This window comes from Equus caballus, chromosome 16 (assembly GCF_041296265.1).
Source record: "Equus caballus isolate H_3958 breed thoroughbred chromosome 16, TB-T2T, whole genome shotgun sequence".
Taxonomy (NCBI): domain Eukaryota; kingdom Metazoa; phylum Chordata; class Mammalia; order Perissodactyla; family Equidae; genus Equus; species Equus caballus.
This window is the reverse complement of record NC_091699.1, coordinates 28,911,808-28,931,946: the sequence shown is the minus strand read 5'-3', so window position 1 is coordinate 28,931,946 and position 20,139 is coordinate 28,911,808. Positions and strand designations below refer to the sequence as shown.

The following is a 20,139-nucleotide window of genomic DNA, read 5'->3' as shown; positions in this document are numbered from 1 at the left end:
CAACTCGACAGGCTACATCTCATCCTGTGGGGGACGGAGGGAAACAGCTGAAACGATCCCCTTCAACACTGGCCACTATTTGGGATGAAAGCTAGCCAAAGACTTCTCCAGATGGGCTCCCCTCCAACCCTGAATATAAACCTAAAACAAGGGTATGCAAATTTTTTCCATAAAGAGGCAGAAAATAAAGATTTTGGCTTTGCAGGCCACATAATCTCCGTTGCAAGTACTCAACTTTTGCATCTTACCTATTGTCTTATCATCGCTGTCACATCATAAACTCCCTAAGAGCTAAGACCAAGTCACATATATCCTTATAACTCTTCGCTGGTTCTGCCTTGTACAGAGAAGGGATCTGATTTATGTCTGTTGAATAAATGTCTGCCACTTGGTATTTTTCAGTATTAACTTACTACTTAAAGGAACTCTGCATTGCATAAATACAACTCTTGCATGTTCTCCAGGTAACATATAAAGTATTGTTCAATTTACTTCATCTAGGTCTCAATATGACTGTGCCACAGGACCTTCATTCATCAGGGTCAAACAAAATGTTTGCTCTTTGTTCTCCCAAATTTGTCTTAAATATATACAATTTTCTGCCTCTATCCTCTTACCTAAAGAAAGTAGACTTACAGTTACTTCCTTACAAATTCATATCAACAAAAAGCAAACTCAAAACTGACTTAAAATTTATTAAAAGAGGCACTAACTATAGAAGCTTTTTTTAAAGCCATCATATCAAACCATGCAACTAACCTCCTGGGTTTTCTACATTGCTCAGCTCAGAAACTGCAGAAATTCACAAAACTTACAGCACAGGAAATATAATGTAGATTTAAATTGGTATACACATATATACACACACACATATATATGTAAGAAATGAGCTGATTTTGAGGAAAGCAGAATGATATAATTCAAATTCCACAGAACACTAAGATATTTTAAGTGATTTTTTTGCAGCAGAAGAACCATAATCTCTGAATCACTGTGGCAATTAAAAGGCAATTTATTATTTGTAAACCATACAGGAAATGCTGCCCCCTACAGAGCACTTTAAGAGAACAAAGAATGTTTTATAGAAATGTAACCCAGAAAGCAATCTAAAAAAATTTTAGTGACTAACAATATTTAATGATTAACAGGATTATCGAGGAAAAGGGGATTCTGTGGAGATGATCGGAATTTGATTTTCTTTCCTTTTACTAAAGTTTATGTTCATATACAATATCCTTCTATACAGAAGTGCATGTAGAAACCCACAAATGCTCTGAGGACAAATAATATAAATAGGTAGAATGTGCCAATTTAAGAGACTGGGAAAAGAGATTCGGGCCTGAGGAAGAGACGAGTAAAAGGAATTTGCTTTGCCGCGTGGCCGGAGAATCTAGGGAGGCTGAGGCTGAGGACTGGCCGAGTCAGGACTGCACGGCAGAGTCCTACTCTCCCTTCACACATCCCAGCTGCAGCCCACGCGCTCCAGGGCTCCAAAGCCCCTCCTTTACTGGGTTAGTTGGGACATGAGGGATCAGCCAAAGCAGATACTAACAGTACTTCAATATTTGATTTGAATCCCATGCTATTTAAATTTGCTGAAAGCACTATGATTATTCCATTCTTATAAACATTTAATCGCCATGGGGAATTGACTAGGAAATAAAAAGTTCAAGGACAATTTAGAACGAGGAAGAAAACTGAAAATAAGAATTATCACCTCCTGAGTGGGGAGCAAGGAATTAAGTGATAATATTAAAGAAACAGAGAAATTCATTCTGGACCAGTTAACTCAGACTGGAAAGGAACTACCAACTAGTTTTAGAGGCTGTCGGGCAAATCTCAGAACCAGATAGCGTATCAACTCAAAATTTTCATTAATGAGACTACGGTATTCCATGAACTTCTTCGTGGTGTTCACTCCGAATATTTAGAACACTTCCCTCCATCCTTCTGTGTCCAAATACTACTCATCCTGCAAATCCCACGGCAAATCCCACGTCCTCCATGAGGCTGTCTCTGGCCCCCAGTGAAACATCACCTCTCCCTACCTGAGCGACTTAGTCCGAATTTCAGGTAAGGTACTTACCATTGTCTACTACGTATTTTATGCTATTGATGGACATCTTAGCTCCCCGCTAGCACACATGCTCCCCAAGTACAGTATCCAAGGCTAATGCATCTTACCGGTCTTTACATTTATATCTACAGGGTGCTTTGTGCATAATAAATAGCTTTTTAGTAGGTACTGACAAAATACCTGTGGAATGAATAAACTAATAATTGAACTCATCAAACAATTAACAAGTTCTTTAGAGCGACAGGAAATTGCAGTAGAAGCTGAGAACTGGAAGTGAAATAAGGCAGAGGCTCCCCTACGTAAGAGGGGGTTACACGTCTGAAATGACTTAAACGTAAGTCAGTTTCTATGCCTTTATATTTTCACCCACTATATTTCTCCTTTGAGCTACTTACTACAAATGCAATTTTTTTTAAAACCTGGTAGTTGTTTAATTCCCTGCCCCCCATTATTTCGAGCTCCCCAAGGGCATGAGTTGACCCCCTCCTGTTCACTGCAGCACCTCCAGAGCCAGCTCCGCACCTTGACAAACCAAGTGCTCAACAAACACTTGTTGAATAACTCTCAAAAAAGTTTGACATGATGGACTTAAGGAGTAAAATTAAAAGGCCTAACAATTCTTTAAAATGTCCATAGTTGGAAACTCATAAAAATTAAATATAGATAAATGTCAACATTGGAAAATGCTAGTGATTTCATCTTTTACTTTTCAATTTGGAGTAATCTCCTTTACAATTCAATAAAATGAAGCATTTGCTAAACTGACTTTGGACTAAATAGAATTCAAATGCCAAAAACAAATCCATCTTAAAGGTTGCATCAGAACTCAGAGCTCACACAATATACTTGCCATAGCTCAATTTCCTGAACTATCATTTTTCTTAAAGAAAAAGATCTGCCCTGAGCCTGTGCCATGGCTCTTTACTTTCACATTGATCATGTTACTATATCTATCTACAGAAGAGGATAAAGCAGTCATTTCTGAAAAATTGATTATTGAGCCCAGTAATGACTGCTATGTAAGGGCTATTAATTATATGAAATAAAGCCAGCTCTTAGTTGGTAACAATAATCTGAAGGCTGTTTGCTGGGTTACAGCCTGCCAAGTAGCCACTAGTCACCAGACTTCAAATGTTTATAGAAAGGTGGGTTTCTGTGAGACTTAAAAACAAAACAAAAAAGTAATTTTAAATGAGTCTTTTTATTAGTCAAAATATTTTTATACAACTGTCTGAACAAAAATTACAATGTTTTCCACAAAACGGCGAATAAATGTGAATTTGAGCCACAGATGTACAGTGGTTAAGAGTCCAGACTTTAAAAAACTTTTTATAAAGGAAAATCACAACATGTACAAAAAGAGACAATAGGCCAGTGAACTCCCACATTCTCATCACCAAGCTTCAGCAAGTACCAGCTCGTGGCCAAGCCTGTCTCCCCTGCACCCTGCCCACCTTCCCCCAACCCACTCTGGATTATTTTCAAGTAAATCCCAGGCTTCATACAATTTCATTTATAACTATTTGAACACTTCAAAGGGCACAGACTTTGAGTCAGAGAGATCTGGCGTCAAATCCAGGCTCTACCAACCACTGGGTGTGTGACCCAATGCAAGTGAGTGCACTCCTTTGAGCCTGTCTTCTATCTGCGAAATGGGGACAGTAATCCCTGCCTCTCAGGATTACAGTATGGATGACATCAGATAAGGTATCTAAAGAACTGAGCCTCCTGCTGTCGCACAGAAAGTGGTTAATGCGGCAGCTGTGGTTATTACAACCGTGCTAGCATATTAAGATGGGATGCTTTCTGACTCATTTCCAGTGAGGCCCACAAAGACAAAATAGATATCAGCATTCACATATTTTAAAAAGAGATGCTCAACTTCCAGAGAGACTAACAGAAAACTGATGTGTGATCCCCTAGACCAACACTCATCTCCAGGAGTTGAAGAGTACAGAGGTCTAGAAAATTTCTTTGAATCAGTTGTTGGACTCCTGTGGGGTTTCTACCTCCCTCCATGGGGGAGGGGAGGAGGTGCTTTCCTGTCACCTTAAACCAAGAGAAAGGAGGTTTTAAGCGAGGCTCCTGGAGACTGTGGGATACAAAGACTAGTGCCTGACCCCTATCTGAGGAAAGCCCCCATAGAGAAGCAGGAAGGAGCAGCCTATGGTGGCTGAGCGAGGGCCTGCTCTGGAAGCAGGCGGGACGTCCTGCAACAGGGAAGGGGCCCCCTCCCCACTGCTGGTTTCCCGACCTGAGGCAGGCCCAAGCTGGGGAAAGAATGCTTTATTTTTTTAATCAAGTTCAAAGGGGACATTTCAAGTACTGAAATGAGACTCTTCTTATAATCTAAAGTGATAGAAAAAGCTACAGAATATTTATTATATATTACAGGATATGTGTGTGTGATATGACATTTACAGGATATATATTCCACCCAGAAACAATAAAAGAAAGAATGAGGTCGAGGAGAGAACTGGGAGAAAAAATTAAGTTGTTTCCCTTCGAGCCCAAGATGTCCAGCCCTTTCAATGTAATAGTTACACTATATGTTCAATAGTTGTACAATAGTATGGAAAAAGAGCAAGCAATGCCTTATAAAGATTAACGAAATGTAGATGTTAGCACAAACAGTAAATTGTACAAACAATGTATAATCAAATAGAATAAAGTCACTTCCAAATAGAATAAAGTTTCTGAAGACATATTAGAAAAGCTGTTCCCTTGATTCCTTTTTTCATTTATTTTCAATGAGTAACAGCAGCTAAGTGATGCTTCCACGAAGGATTCTTCCCACTCTTCCCAAAGAATGGAACAAGGAAGAGGAAGTGAAATTTACCGAAGAGACAGGAACAGAGGAAAAAAGGGGATGATCATGTGCCCCACGATTACTGATTCCGGGAGAGCACCGCCACGTGCAAGGCCCTGTGGTAAGCACTAAAATAGTACTTAAAGGACAAAGCAGGTTTTCTGCCCTTAAAGGAATTTGGGTTAGACATATTGCAACAGTGAGAGAGAAGTGTACAGCCTTTGGAGGTAGGAAAGAGACGGGAGAAGGAATACAAAATTGAAAATAGCCAAAGGCCTGGTAAAGAATCCTAGTAAAGGCTACGATGAAGTCAGATAAAGAAAATTCATGGTTCTTTAAAGACTCCGATGTTAGTCAATCAGGTATAATGAAATATTCTGCAGATGCTGAAGCCTTCCTACCTTGGTTTTGGAAGCTCACTCATTTTGAATTATTAGTAGGCATGAATTCATTCTTGGAAAACATTAAATGCCAAACCAGAGCTATTCCCACTTAAATTATGGGGTGTCCAAACAATTCAGACTCTTCCATGGCAATAATGGCACCCCTGTGCCATCCACCTTACACACACAGGTTACAATCCCCATCCAGAGCTCGTCATGCCCACAGCTTATGGCGTGAACTCTAGACACTCCAGCTCTCTGCTCAGCACTAACTAGCCAAAAACCAAATTGGCCAAAGAACACACTGTGTGTGGTCAAAGAGGGTTCCGATTGGTTTTCAGCAGAGAGGTCTCCAGTGTGTTACCTCAGGTTTTCTGTTGCTATCACGACACAGCTGATAACACTACATTTGTCAGATTGATAATGAGGAAAAGTTAAGTCTAAGTTTCAATTCTGACCTCCTAAAACTGTTTGAGTAATTGATTACAGTGTCAGTCCAGACAATCAAATTTATTTTTGGTTATGCAATCACAGAACTGATTACTTTTCAAATAAAAATCTAGAGAACTAGATTACTTCCCAGAATAAACAGTAACAAGTAATACTGTGTATGTGCGTGCACTCGCACATGGGGGTTTGGCCACTTTTCCATCTGGAAGCCATGATGTAGCAGCATAATCGCAAACTGCATTCTCACTGTTTAAATCTATGAATAATGCACAGATAATCTAGCCTGACTTAAACAAGAAATTAATTGTGACATGTGACTCAAGTTCAACTATCAGTCATTTATAACACATTGATTTTTCAAGGTAATTTTTGCAATGCAAGAAATATCTTGGATGGAAAGAAGAAATAACATGCAAACAAATAAAGGAGCTTGTTTCCCACTGCTAAATTAAAGAAGACAGATTCCTTAAAGGTAGTAGCTCTGCTATCCTATAATCAACAATCCTTCAATAGAAAATACAGCTGGTCTCAACCAACTGGATGTATAAAAAAGTATCTTTCATTTAACTATGATTCATTTTTACAATTACTGTCTACTTCAAAAGAATCTACTTCAAACAGGACTTTTTCCCCCAGGGTAAGAGGACTATAGGTTATAAAGAAGTCAAAGAGAAACCTAGTACACCTCTAGGAGGGAGAGAACACTAGAGACGTGATTCTTCCCTTTAAGCCAATGAAGTCACCTGGATGTAAAGGGAAGTAGAACTTCCTTTCTTTCCCATTCTTATCCAGAAGTCTGAAAACTAAGTCCCCAGAAACACTTTCATCTAAGGACAAAAGGATGACAAGGCTCTCCACAGATGACTATAAGAAATGACCATAAAGTATGGAAAGTGACTTTTAAATAAATGTCCCAGAACTGATACATACAAATGGACGTTGCCCCCTTCAAAGTCATTACCTTGGAAATTATATACTTAATCCAATGATGCTGTTAGAGGAACTTTGGAATTTGTTTCAGAGCTTAGAATTTTCCACATCCTTAAAACCAGCAAATATTTGTCTTTTCAGGTTGGATTCAGCAACAGTCAAAGGTCCTGAGAGCAGCTGCGCTTTTCTTTGGAAAGCCTGTCCTGACCGCCCGAGCCAAGGCTTCACGCCCCCAGTGATCTCTGTACTTGCCCCAGCAGAGCGCTTTGGCTCGATCTTGGAAGTGCTTACCTATTTATCATCTATCACCTTGGCAAAACTGCAAACTTCACAGGAGCAGGGAATTTATCTTATTTATTATTATACCCACAATCCTAGAATGGTGCCTAGAAATTTACAGGCATCCAAGAAATACTGAATGATGCAATCTACAATCATACAAAACGGTTTGGAATACGGTGTGTACCTTCTCCATGTAGCCTCCCCACTCCTCTCAGAAAAGAGCAGCACACCTCTCTGCACGATTACGCAGCTCTAGAGAGGGACTGTGACTCTATATACCTGGGAGGAAAAGTGGTTGGATTGGATGATTTCCATTACTTATTTATGGTCAGAAAAAAAGCAGAAATCATGATTACATCCTCACAGACTCAAAACTTCTAACTTTTCACTCTTAAATCTGTAGGCACAACAATATCTTACCTAGTTGCAGTATCTTTACAGTGTCTCTGTGGGCCTTCATCACCAGCTTGAAATGGCGATAAAGTGGATAGCACAAAACCCTTCTTCCAAAAGACACCAGGACTTCATGAACATTAGTCCAAGTCTGTGAAGGAGCATTTAAATAAGTAATGATTTCCATATTACACAAACACAAGCACACAACTAAATATGAAACTGTTACCAATTAACAACTCTAAGTTTGGATCATCATGACGCCAAGTAGAAGAGAAATATCAAAGCATGAAATGAGGCTCTTTTTGTCCACCTTACAATAAAATATTTAATCATCATATTTGTAATTTCTCATACTTTATCAACATATCAGAGATGCTCCTTAAAAATCACATATGTAGCAGGAAAGTTTAAAAACTCTTTTAAGAATCACAAATATGAATCTAAAACACATGGCACTAACAAAATACAGATGCACATGAAAGACATTTCTAAATGATATACGTTTCATGTGTTCGTCTTTGGGGACCATTCAAGACAGTGTCGATGAAAGATGTAGAACTCTTTAGTGAAGCGTGTTTCCAGTCTCCCTCTTCCTTTTTTTTTTTTTCTTTTGCTTTGGGAAAGAGTGATATATGGTATTCAGTAATTTGCTTTCACTTATCAAAGAGAAAACTAATGATTTCTGGAAAACAAGTGTTTTATCTTGAATAGCACTGCAAACTGATAGCATTGCCAATTTAATACTTACTCAAAACACCAGACAAAGGCGATTTTCTACAGAATTGTTTAATTGGGTTTTGATAAAAAACAGTAACCCACATATAAAACCTAAAATATAAAATTAAAACTAAAGGAGCAGCATCATTTCCATGTATATTAATCCTTAATGAATGAGAGCTCTAAGAATATTGACTATCTGACAAAAATAGTGTATAGCTAAAAAGAACTAGGAACTTTTACAAAAACTAAATACTCATAAAAATTTGACATACCTATTAATAAGGCTGGTCATTCTAAGATATCTCAAAAACAACAAAAACTTGAAAATAAAACCATAAATAGGTGAGTTTATTCATGTTGATTTTAACAACTGAACTACGAAATTATCTAGTCACCAAGTACTTTGTTTTCAACATTAGTACCTAACGCAATTATTACAAAAACCAGTTTCTCCATTACATGCTGATCGTGGCACTATGTAGACCCCAAATGAAGTCTAGAGAGAAGTGCTTTTCCATCTTTAATATGCATACGAATCCCTGGACATCTTGCTACAGATTCTGATTCAGTGGGTCTGGACTGAGGTTCTATCTTTCTAACAAGCTCCCAGCCAAGGATGCTGGTCAAGCTGTTGGTTCATGGACCATTCTTGGAGCAGCAAGATTCTCTGATAAACTTGTGTTTCACTTCCTGTTAACATCTAATCTATTATTGGAAAAAGTGATGCCATAAAACAATCTTACTTTTACAACTTAAAATGTACTGTATTTAGGATTCAGACTAAAAAAAAAACTAGCTGCCTTAATTGATGATGCAATTATCAGTCGTTTAAATCAACACTTTTTTTAAAGCTTCTACTTTTAATTACTGTTTTGATACATAAGAGCTTGTTTGAAACTAGGAAATTTGCAGATACCATTCTTGGATAATTTTGGTAAGACCTACACAACTATTTTCTAGAAAATATATAAAAACAATCATTACTAAAATAGAAGAGTTGTCTAACCATACTCATTGTAGGACCTAGGATAAATTATTTAAGCTATCTAAGTTTCCTCATCTGTAAAATACCAATAATACTTATCTCACGGACTTACTGAAGGGAACAGTTGAGAGAATACCTATAAAACGCTTACCACAGTCCCTGGTGGTGAGTGTGTGGCAGCCAGTGGTAGGTAGTATCACCTACATTTGCTCCCCACCTTTGAGCTCTGGACCTCAATATATGCCAACTTACAAACATGCCTCAAACTCCACCCCACATCCTCCCCCAACAAACCATGTCCCCATTCTTTCTCCAAAGCGTGTTCTCACTTGTCCAACTTCCAAAATACTCTCCCTGGCTTCATTAGTATACCATGATGAGAGTAAGAGTAACAAATGGAATCAGAATTTTATTAAAAAGATGGGGGGAAAACCTTGTATGATAAAGCTTCCACTTCTAAAAAGCCAAGGAATTGCTTGAATTACCCAAAATAAACTAATGACAACAGAAAAATAACTTTCTGAACAAACAAACAAAATCTAAACAATTGCAACTGAAAATCATACCTCAAACCAGCACAGTGTGGGACTCAGTTTTCTGATATTCCATGCAGATTCAACCTTTATTTGTTTTGGAGAAAAGTGTACTGTCACATTAGAGGCAAAGTCATTCAAAAACAAAGCAAATATATGCATTTATTCACCTAGTATCTGAGCAGTATGACATATATAAGAACTAAGAAGTGTCTATGACTGTAGAAAAATCACTGCTTCACTGGTGCAGAGGCTATCAAAGGCAGGTTTCTGTCTCCTTTCTTTGGGATTTTAGAAAGTAAAGCTTTTCCACCGATAAGAATACCAGAGCACAAGAGCAAATAAGCAGGGACTTTGAAACTAAAAATTAAAGCAAAGCAATGCTTGCTCAATTTCTGTCCTTCTCAACTAAGTTACAAGGCTTCCAAACATTCTATAAATAATCTACCAAAGGACTCAAAGATAATGTTGAAATGCTGTCTCTGGCACTTAAAAAGCTGCTCAAGAATTTGGCCTTTCAGAGAATGCTTGTGAAAATAAGTACATTCTAGAGAAGGTCTTGAAGTTGCAAGACTTCATGACTTCAAATATGTGAATGCAGGAATCAAAAACGGTAAATTTTATCAAGCATAACTAAACACTCTCACTCATCTTCTCAAGCAATAATATAAAGCACTTTGTTGTCAAAGAAAACATTTTCCCCAATTATATTATCCTTAAAAGATGAGTGGAAACACAAATGATTTCCAGTTATATTATGCCCTTGATACATTCATTAATATTCATTTCAGAGGCAAATGCAAATCTCAAGAGTCACCTTTGAAATTTTCAGAATCATAACAACAAAAAACTTGGCACATATCAAATTCTAATCCTAATACTATGCTAATGCTATGATGATGAGTGAGAAAAGCAGATTAAATACTAGCATACATTAGGACCAATGTAAATACACATACATACATACATGTGCACAACGAAAGAAGACTAGAAGGCATACATCACCTTGTAACGGTGGCTACTTCTGATGATTGAGATTATAGGAAATTTTAATTATTTTCTTCATGTGTGTATTTTCTTTTACAATGCTATGAATTATTTGTGTAATTTAAAAAAAGGAAAGCACATGCTCAGCTCAAAAACAACCCCCTGAGCAAGGACAATTATAAACAGCTTGCAGGGGCACAGTAACTGGAAAAATTTTCTTTTGGTTTTCCAGCCTTTTCTCTACATATGATCAGTGATGTAGGTGAGAAAGAAGTTTAGTTCTTCATTTACAAAATCAAATGTGGTTTAAGAAGATAGAATAGAGTCTACATTATTAAAAAAAATCGTTTAAGAAATAATGTACTTTACAAAAGGACTTTTACAATACAATTTCATTATGCAGCAAAAAAGATATGCTTCCAGTTTTTAAAAATCAGATTTATATACAATTTTTCAGAAGTACACATACTATATAAATTGGGGGATACCTGCAGATAAATGCTAAGATTCCTTTTTTTGTGAAATACTATGTCTTGCATCTCCTAATTGACAGCTCAGAGAAAGAATATAAATGGGTACGGTACAGTTCACCCCTTGCCAATGCCAAGCGTCACGTGGCAATAGTTCTTATTTGGTCAATTCATCTCCTGAAAGAGACGAGAGTTAGGATATCCTTTCCTCTACTCCAAAGCTTTATTTCCCCGCTCTGCTATTTGGTAGAGACGAATGCCAAGAGAGAAGACAAAAAGACCAAGTGAGCATTATGCTTTCATGCTGGTACCCACCACCAACACACAGTGCTCCTCTGCCCAGAGCATCCCCTAAATCACTCATCACAACTGGAGGCTGATGCCTCAATACAGTCTACTTAGTACAGTTGTCAAGGCCAACGGGCACAGACACATGAGCACTCACATTCTTCTCTCCTTCCGTGACGCGAGTTTCGTAGCAATACGCCAGCAGGATATCAATCAAACTGTAGTACACTTGACGATGGGCTCTCTTGTCCAGCAGGTAAGATTTATTGACAAACTTTCGCAGCTGATATTTCTCTTCCTCAGAAAAAGACACTGGAAGAAAATGCATTCAAAAATTAGATGTTCCGTTCAGTTTTCTAAAACCCTCAACGTGGAAGATTTCTCAAAATTAGAACTTTAATTACAGAAACTGAAATAAAAGTTATTTAACTCTGGATATAGAAACAAATTTTTAGCTAGGCTTCACAGTTTTATTGAGGGCTATGCATTTGCTCAAACCCCAGTAGGACTAAATAAAGGAGAAATGTCTAGACAATATCTATGCCTTATTTCCACACCCCCCTCCCCATTTGTTTGCGACACTGTTCTGTATTCAACGGATCTAATGCCAGAGTTATTGACTTTAAAATTAAGATAACACATTTTGACAACAGAAAACATATAACAGCTAAATAAAACACTCTATATTCATTATCCATTTTGAAAGTATATACAAAGAAATGGAAATATTCTCATATGTTAATCAATTTTAAAGGTACAGTATTTATTATTCCTTACACATAGAAACAAAGTTTTACATAAATAGACAAATGTGACTATATCACACATATTAGACTTGTGGGGAGAAGATGTTTCTTTTCAACAGTCTATTTTTCCTTTTCTTCTTTTCCTTGGCACCGTCTCTCCATCTTCAGTAATAGTCTCCCCCACATTAACGATCTAGTATATATATCTTTCATGTTTTTCTCTACAACCATGTAAACACGTACAGACACGCAAACATATAGACAAGGGAGCTTACACCTTTTCACCCGCAAAGAATTACATCATTTTTCTCCACCTAGCCTGTCTCACTCAACAATATTCTGGCAAATCTCTCCACATCCGTTGGCACTAGCTAATTTTTGTAAAGGAGCAGAATATTCCATGGTGTGCCATGCTCTATCCAATCACTCCCCCTACTGATGGGCATACACTTTGCTTCCAGTTTTCTGCCACAGCTAATAACACTGAAATAAACGTCGCTGTCATATGTCCTGGGATACTGGATCTTCTGTTTCCATAAAATAGATTCCCACAAGCACATTTACTGGGTCAAAAAGTAGATCTATTCTTAAAAGATACTTTATTTAAAGGCTGTAACTCTCCTTTCCAACAGTCATGGATAGAAGCTCCCTTTCCTACACATCTCTCTCGCACCCTTCCTGCAATAAATGTAATAGCTTTCTTTAACAGTTTCCAGTTTAATGGATATCAAGTGAGTATGGTAGGAAGAATCCTAAATGACCCCACTGAGTCACATCATGTGAGTGTGGGCAGAACCTGACTTGCTTCTATCCAGAAGAATGTGACAAAGGTGATGGGACAGTCACTGTCATGATTATGCTTCACTATTAGCAGACTGGAGCCAGAGACTGGCCTGCTGGTTTTTGAATAAAGAAGATGCCATGCCATGAGACGGCTGTGTTGCAGGGAACTCTGGGGGCCTCTGAGATCTGAGAGTGGCCCCCAGCCCACAGCAAGCCTCTGGGGACTCAGTTCTACAGCCACAGGAACGGAATTCTGCCAAGCATCACGTGAGCTTGGAAGAGGACCCTGAGAACATAGCTGCCAACATCTACTAAAAGAAAAAAAAAAAAAAAAGATGGTCATATTTGTCTACAGCCTTGCCAAGACCCTGAGCAGAGGATTCAACTAAGCCATGCCTGACTCCTGACCCATGGAAAACGGAGGCAAACCAGAAGTCCATTTCTAATTGGTGGCAACTTGTTATGCAGCAAGAGAAAACTAATACACTGACATACTATTGTGACTTCAGATAGTGTTTCTCTAACTGCCAAACTCTGAGCATTATTTCATAGGTCGATTGGCAATTTGGCTTTGCTCTCCTGTGAATTATGCATTTGAATGTGTTTTACCCAATTTTTTCCACTGGATGGCTTGTCTTGTCAAATTGAGAACTCACCGTCTATCATAGACATGAACCCTAGTCACGTCTCCAAATCTACAGCATATCTATTGACTTCGTTTATGGAATCTTTGGCCATTAAATTATTTTTTGTGTAGCCAAATACGTCCATCTCTTTTTAACTTTTTTTAACAGATTCTAGACTTACAGCCTTCAAAAGGTTTCCCCAACCCCCGAGGTGTACATGAAGTCTCTCAGCTTTGCTTTAAGAGGTAGTTTCCTTTTTAAAATTTAAGTCTTTATTCCATCTGGAAGTTACTTTTTCACGTTTTAAGATTTCAGTTAATTCCACATGAAGAGTTAATTGTGCCAGCACAGTTTGTTCAGTAATCCCTCTTTCCCACTGGATTGAACCACCAACTTTGTCAAATAGATCTATTACTTTTCTTGCTAAAAATTACTTCAAAGGCTTTTCAGTTTTTGTCGCTTGCAAAATTTCTTTTCCCATTTCCATTCTTAAATGCTTCTTGATAGAAGAGAAAAAGCTATTTCTTTTTACATTTCACCCACCTTATCAAATATTGGCTACCCAGACTGGAAAAAAGCAAACTAAGAGGTAAAGGGGTTCATTTGTACAGTGGCGGATGGAAACTAGACTTTTGGTGGTGAACAGGATGCAGTCTATACAGAAGCCGAAATATGATGATGTACACCTGAAATTTACACAGTGTTATAAACCGATGTGACCTCAATAAAATAATAAAAAGTTTTAAAAAAGTAAACTAAAATACTTAATAAATGCTAATGATTAAAAAAAATTATGTCTACATTGATAAGGCAAGTAAGGATGAGATTGTGGTTACTTTTAAGTTTCCTTTGATGCCTACAATTTAGGCAAGCTATCACAAAGTATCTATCTTCTCACATTAACAAAACATGAGCATTATCAGTTCCTTCTTACTCTACATACGAAGTAAAATACATCTTGTCTTACAGCAAGATTTACAGAAAGGGTAACATAACAACTAATAACATAGATGTGCTCAGCTCCTAGTTATTAAGTAAAACATGGCCTACCACTTGTCTCAGAGCAATTATTTAAAAACTTGAACATCTAGGGGGCTGGCCCCGTGGCCGAGCAGTTAAGTTCGCGCGCTCCGCTGCAGGCAGCCCAGTGTTTCGTTGGTTCGAATCCTGGGCGCGGACATGACATTGCTCATCAAACCACACTGAGGCGGTGTCCCACATGCCACAACTAGAAGGACCCACAACAAAGAATATACAACTGTGTACCGGGGGGCTTTGGGGAGAAAAAGGAAAAAATAAAATCTTTAAAAAAAAAAAAAAAAACTTGAACATCTAGATACACCGTCACCTCTAAATAAAAGTGTTGTCAATCTCTTACCTTGCACAGTCATCCTTAATTTCCCTTCTATGCCCTATCACACAATCACTTTCAAATTCACTTAAAAAGGTTTTAAACCCAGTAAAGAGGAGCATCCAGCTTCTCGTTCTGGTGCTTCATATCAAAGTAATGTCGAAATAACTTTAAAGTCTTTTTCTCCAGGTTTTAGAATTGTCCATTATATTTAGGTAAAGACAGGCTAAACTGCTGTTAACAAAGAGACCCCAAAATTCAGTAGGCTAAATATGACGAAAGTTTTTCTCTCACGCTACCAACCTGAGTGAATGATCCAGGACTAAGGGGGCATCAGCCTCTCTATCATATAACTTCCATCTACTGGTCCAAGACAGCTGTTCCAGGTTTTTACCATTTTCTAACCAATGGGAAAGCAGAATAAGAAGAGGATGGCAAGCACCTTCTTTCTAAAGACTTGATCCAGAAAGTGCACACAGCACTTTCGCTGACTTCCCATCAGCCAGGACTCAGTCACATGACCGCACTCAACGACAAGGAAGGAAAAGAAATGTAGTCCTTAGCTAGTGGTTATGTGCCCAGCTCTAACTCAGGAAGCCTCTTAGGGAAGAGGGGCTAAGAAAAGACACTTGGCTGTCTCTGACACCCTTCGGAGACCAAAAATTATTAAACTGCCTTATTAATATTTCCAGACATCTTCTTGATAGCTAGCTACCCAGTCCCTTTCTGTTTCTGCTCAACAAGACTGCCCTTCTGCTCATCACGACTGGACAAAAGCCAGAAGGAAGAGGTTGTGATTACTCACAGACGATGGCCTCTTTTCACATATACAGTCAAATACCGCAAAACAACATTTTGGTCAACAAAAGACGGCACATACAACAGTGGTCCCAGAAGATGAGTACCATACAGCCTGGGTGTGCAGTAGGCTATAGCATCTAGGGTTGTGTAAGTACACTTCATATTATTCACACAAGGACGCAATCGCCTAACGACATATTTCTCAGAACGTATCCCCATCATTAAGTGATGCATGACTGTAGTTTTTCAAACTCATGTTTGTCCTCTCTTAGGAGCTTTAAGTTTAATATGGCTTCTTTTTGTTTTAAGCCTTTCTTCCAGCAGTTTTACCAGCTATCCTCTAGGGAAAAAAAAATCTTAAACACACACTCATTTGAAATTACTAGAAGAAATACTCCTTTACTCATTAAAATACACTTAGCAAACAAAAATCAGATTGTGAAATAATTTATATAATTTTTTTCAACCCTGTTAGAAATTTCTATGTTTAAAATATATAAGAAAAAAGAAATGTATGTGCACAAGCATTGCTTACATAAACAACAAATAACTATGAGAATGCATTTACTTAATTTGTCAGCCAGCAATGTAAAAAAAGTGTATATTTTTAAACAATGCGGGCAGACAGACATCAGGTGAAGCACTCTTTAAAGACTGACATTTAAAAACAAAATAAGACAGACAAACTAGCTGTTGACTGTTTCATTAAAGGGCTCATATGAAGATCCCTTACTTTAAACAGGAGCTCTCAGTCCACATAAAGTGATCTGATCTAAGGAAACTAAGAAGGAACGTACTCACTGTATGAAGAAAGTATTCCTGAAAAAGTATTTTAAGACCCCTAGTATTTAGCAAGAAGGTTTGAGATAGTATTCCCTCAGGTATAGTTTTTGAGACATTCATTAATTTAGCTAACAGGAAAAGGCCAGGTGTTCACGATGATATTATCTCACTAGAGAAAAACGTTTACGTCCTAGATGACTAATAAAGACCCCTGCTTTCACATAATTCTGAATCACCAGGTAAGCGTGCTCACAACCGTTTAGCAACACATCAACGCATCTACATGTTTATGCCTTCATTCTTAAGTAATCGCACCTGTATCTGTTTGATGATTTGTAACGGCTGACCTGGGAGCTGTCGGTTCTGACGTTACACTACCACAGTGTGTGCTTCCACATAGCAGAGGTCACTTTCCACAACTGTGCGCATAGAAAAAGCCTACTTGAAGACACTCCTCTGAATTCTTAGATGCTAGGTGCCCCTAGCCTTTCCTTAAAACACCACCGCCTTTTTCTGAGTGTTTTTACATTTCCATTTTGCCTAAGCAGTTCATTAATAATACACAGACGTCTTTAAGTTCAGAAATTCCAGCAAAGAAACCAGAGATGATAAATAACAATAACAACAAACCAGGAAATCACTAGAGAAAACAAAAGTCTGAGCTCCCAAAGGCCTTTTTTATTAGAGCTATAAATCATATCACGCCAAGGGGAACTGGGGAGGTTTGCGCACAATCAGGTCTGCCTGAGCGGCAGCACTGGAAATAACTACAGACGCAGTGCCAACAATACTTGGATGATTGCCACCACGAGTAACATTTGTCAAGCGTTTGTATGACTTAGCTATACTACAAAGCAGCTTTGCTATACAGTTCACAACATTTTGGTTAATTATACTTCTATAAATAATCTGCAGTCAGACAAAAGCCAGCTGAAAGCTCGATTGGTTTGGGGAAGAAACTGGTGCCCTAGCATCAAAGCAAATGGCCCACGACCACCTCCCAACATGAAAAACCCCATTAATAAGTTTAAGGCCTGCAAAGGGGCTCCCATCAAAAGGGAAAGCGACCTCTGCACTTCACTTAGAAGATTTTCTGGTTTTCTCACTTTTAAGTCTTCCCTTCTGTCTACATCCCGCTCCCAAACGTCCTCGTCTTCTGTGGGTCAACAACTAAATCATCCATGATCTGTCTCCTCTCAGAGGAATACAAATCTGTCCACTACACTTTCTGGAAACAGATCAAGGAAACCAGAAGAAAATGTGCTGCATTCAGACCCTCGGCCTAAATGGGTAGCCCTGCGGTGCTACAACCTTCAAAGCTGACACTGACAGTGAGCTCTACAGACACTGAAGAGCTCACTGATGCCAAACAGGATGTCCCTGCGAGGAAGTTCACTGACTACAAATGTTATGTGGTGTCATAACAAGCAATCATGTGCCAAGATTCCTGGGCTGAGATTAACCACTGAAAGACAACATGGGAAATGTGGCAAGTCCATCCTCACGAAACCAGAGCTCAGTGGGAGCACAGCATTTAACATTTCCATTTACAAGCCCTTGGGGAGGAGGATCCGGATCACTACAAAACTGAAGATGTTCATAAAAGTCTCCGTGTTGTAACTCAGGGCTACGATGAAAATAACAAGAATCATAACCAAGACAAAGACAGAGAGCAAAGTTTGCCACTTAAGCTTATCTGGAACTGAGAACAATCCAGCTTAATATTTTATGAGAAGGATGAACCAAAGGTGCCCCCTCACCTGCACTGTCACATCTGCCTGGCAGTGCCTGATGAGGGAGCATTAAAGAGGCAACACCCCCCTCCCATGACACAGGGAGGAAGAAGGCATGGGAGGCAAAAAACAGAGAGGAAGAGGGAAAACCACAGCGGCAGCACGCTCCTTGAGTAGGCCGAGATCTTTAAGGTTGATTCTTTTCTCTCATATTTTATCCTGGGCCCACACACTTCAACTTATTCCTCCAATGCTGAGTGTCTCACATATTTGAACAAAAAGAAAATGAAACATTTCATTAACAGAGAACTTCCCCTTAAAGCCTTGTAAATGTACAAAAATTGTAACTTCACAGAGAAGCCATTCAATTCCTGGCTCTCCAGCCACTAATTTCACTCTATAACAATAATTCCCAACGTTAACAATATGCTAAGGATTTTAAGGACATCATCTCATTCAATCCTCATGACAACTCTTCGAGGTAGGTATAGGATTTCCACGGCAACCCAGAGAAGGTGGAAGATCACACAGCTAGCCTGCAGGGGAGGAAGGTGTTAAACCCCGAGCCCCACATTTACCTTATCTCCTATACTTAACCCTACACTTGGCGCATTTAGAAGAGAGACTTTCTGCACAATACGGAACTCAAGTTCTGCTACCTTAGATCATACGTCCTTGCTATTTTTAGAGATGATTTTTAGAATGAGTCACCATACTAGCTCCGTAGACTATGATTGTTCCTGAAGCGCCAGTCTGGATATATGCCACGGACCAGATGAAGGCGAAGGGTCAGGAATGCCAGTGGTTAAAGGGAAGAACTAGTTAATCTTCTGTTAAAATTATACATAGATTACTAACTCAAATCATGGCTCCCACAGAAAACAGGACCTAGAACAAGCTACAACTGATCAAACTAGAGCAAGCTAGAATTTAAATCAAAGGTAACGCCTTCTCCTGATTTTTAGGGCAACTAGCTCACCCTTGTGGACAGAAAACTCAACTACGCAACCACCAATTTCCTCCCACACCACCTCACTAAAACACTGCACTAAACCTGGGGAAACAGATTCCATCCAGTAGACAGCCTTGACGAGTGAAGTCTGAGCAAGCCTTCTCAGCAGAAGTACATGGCATATACAGACGACTGTCTAAATTGTATTAACCATCCTATACCTGAAAATTTGTCTGAATAATGCGGGAAGTCTCTGAAAGACCCTTAAACTTAAATCAAATACAAACACAAACCCAAGGATTTGTTGAAAACAATGTAACAAGAGTCACTATTTATAAACAAGTTTCTGTTGTGCAAGTACAGTCAATTCAAAAAGATTACAGTAGCAATTTTTGAATCTGGTAGAAACCACCAAAACTCTAACAAAACCTAACTACAAAAATATTTACTGCAGGGGCCGGCCCCATGGCCGAGTGGTTAAGTTTGCGTGCTGCTTCGGCGGCCCAGGGTTTCGCCGGTTCGGATCCTGCGAGCGGACATGGCACCACTCATCAGGTCATGTTGAGGTGGTGTCCCACATGCCACAACTAGAAGGACCCACAACTAAAATATACAACTATGTACTGGGGTGATTTGGGGAGAAAAACCAATTAAAAACAAAAAAAGATTGGCAACAGATGTTAGCTCAGGTGCCAATCTTTAAAAATATATATATATATTTACTGCAATATTTATTCTATAAATATTTATTGAGTACCTATTATATAACAGGCACTATGCTAGATACTGGAAAGAGAGCAAATAACAAGCTATTGCATTGCTATGCAGAGAATCAAAACACTGTGATGCAATAGAGACTTACAGCTACTTGAGAGTGAGTGATCAGAGAAGGCCACTGCAGAAAACTATAAACAACCCAAATGTCCATCAGTAGTGAACAGCCAAAACATTCATCAATCATGATACAAATAGACAAGAGAATACTAAGCTGGCATTCACATAGAACCGCAAGTGCTGATATGGAAGATGTACAACATATACTACAATCAAGAGA

General features: G+C 38.7%; 1 protein-coding gene across 3 annotated transcripts in view; it reads right to left on the bottom strand.

Moving 5' to 3' along the window:
* SHQ1 (SHQ1, H/ACA ribonucleoprotein assembly factor) overlaps nucleotides 1–20,139 on the bottom strand; it is a 108,830-nt gene that overhangs the window by 52,056 nt on the left and 36,635 nt on the right. For all 3 annotated transcript variants that reach the window (XM_070238608.1, XM_001493744.5, XM_070238609.1), the window contains 3 exons: nucleotides 11,468–11,622; nucleotides 9,599–9,652; nucleotides 7,352–7,475 (listed from right to left, as the gene is read on the bottom strand). In XM_070238608.1, coding sequence (XP_070094709.1) covers nucleotides 7,352–7,475; nucleotides 9,599–9,652; nucleotides 11,468–11,622 — 333 coding nt within the window. The remainder of the gene's footprint in view (nucleotides 1–7,351; nucleotides 7,476–9,598; nucleotides 9,653–11,467; nucleotides 11,623–20,139) is intronic.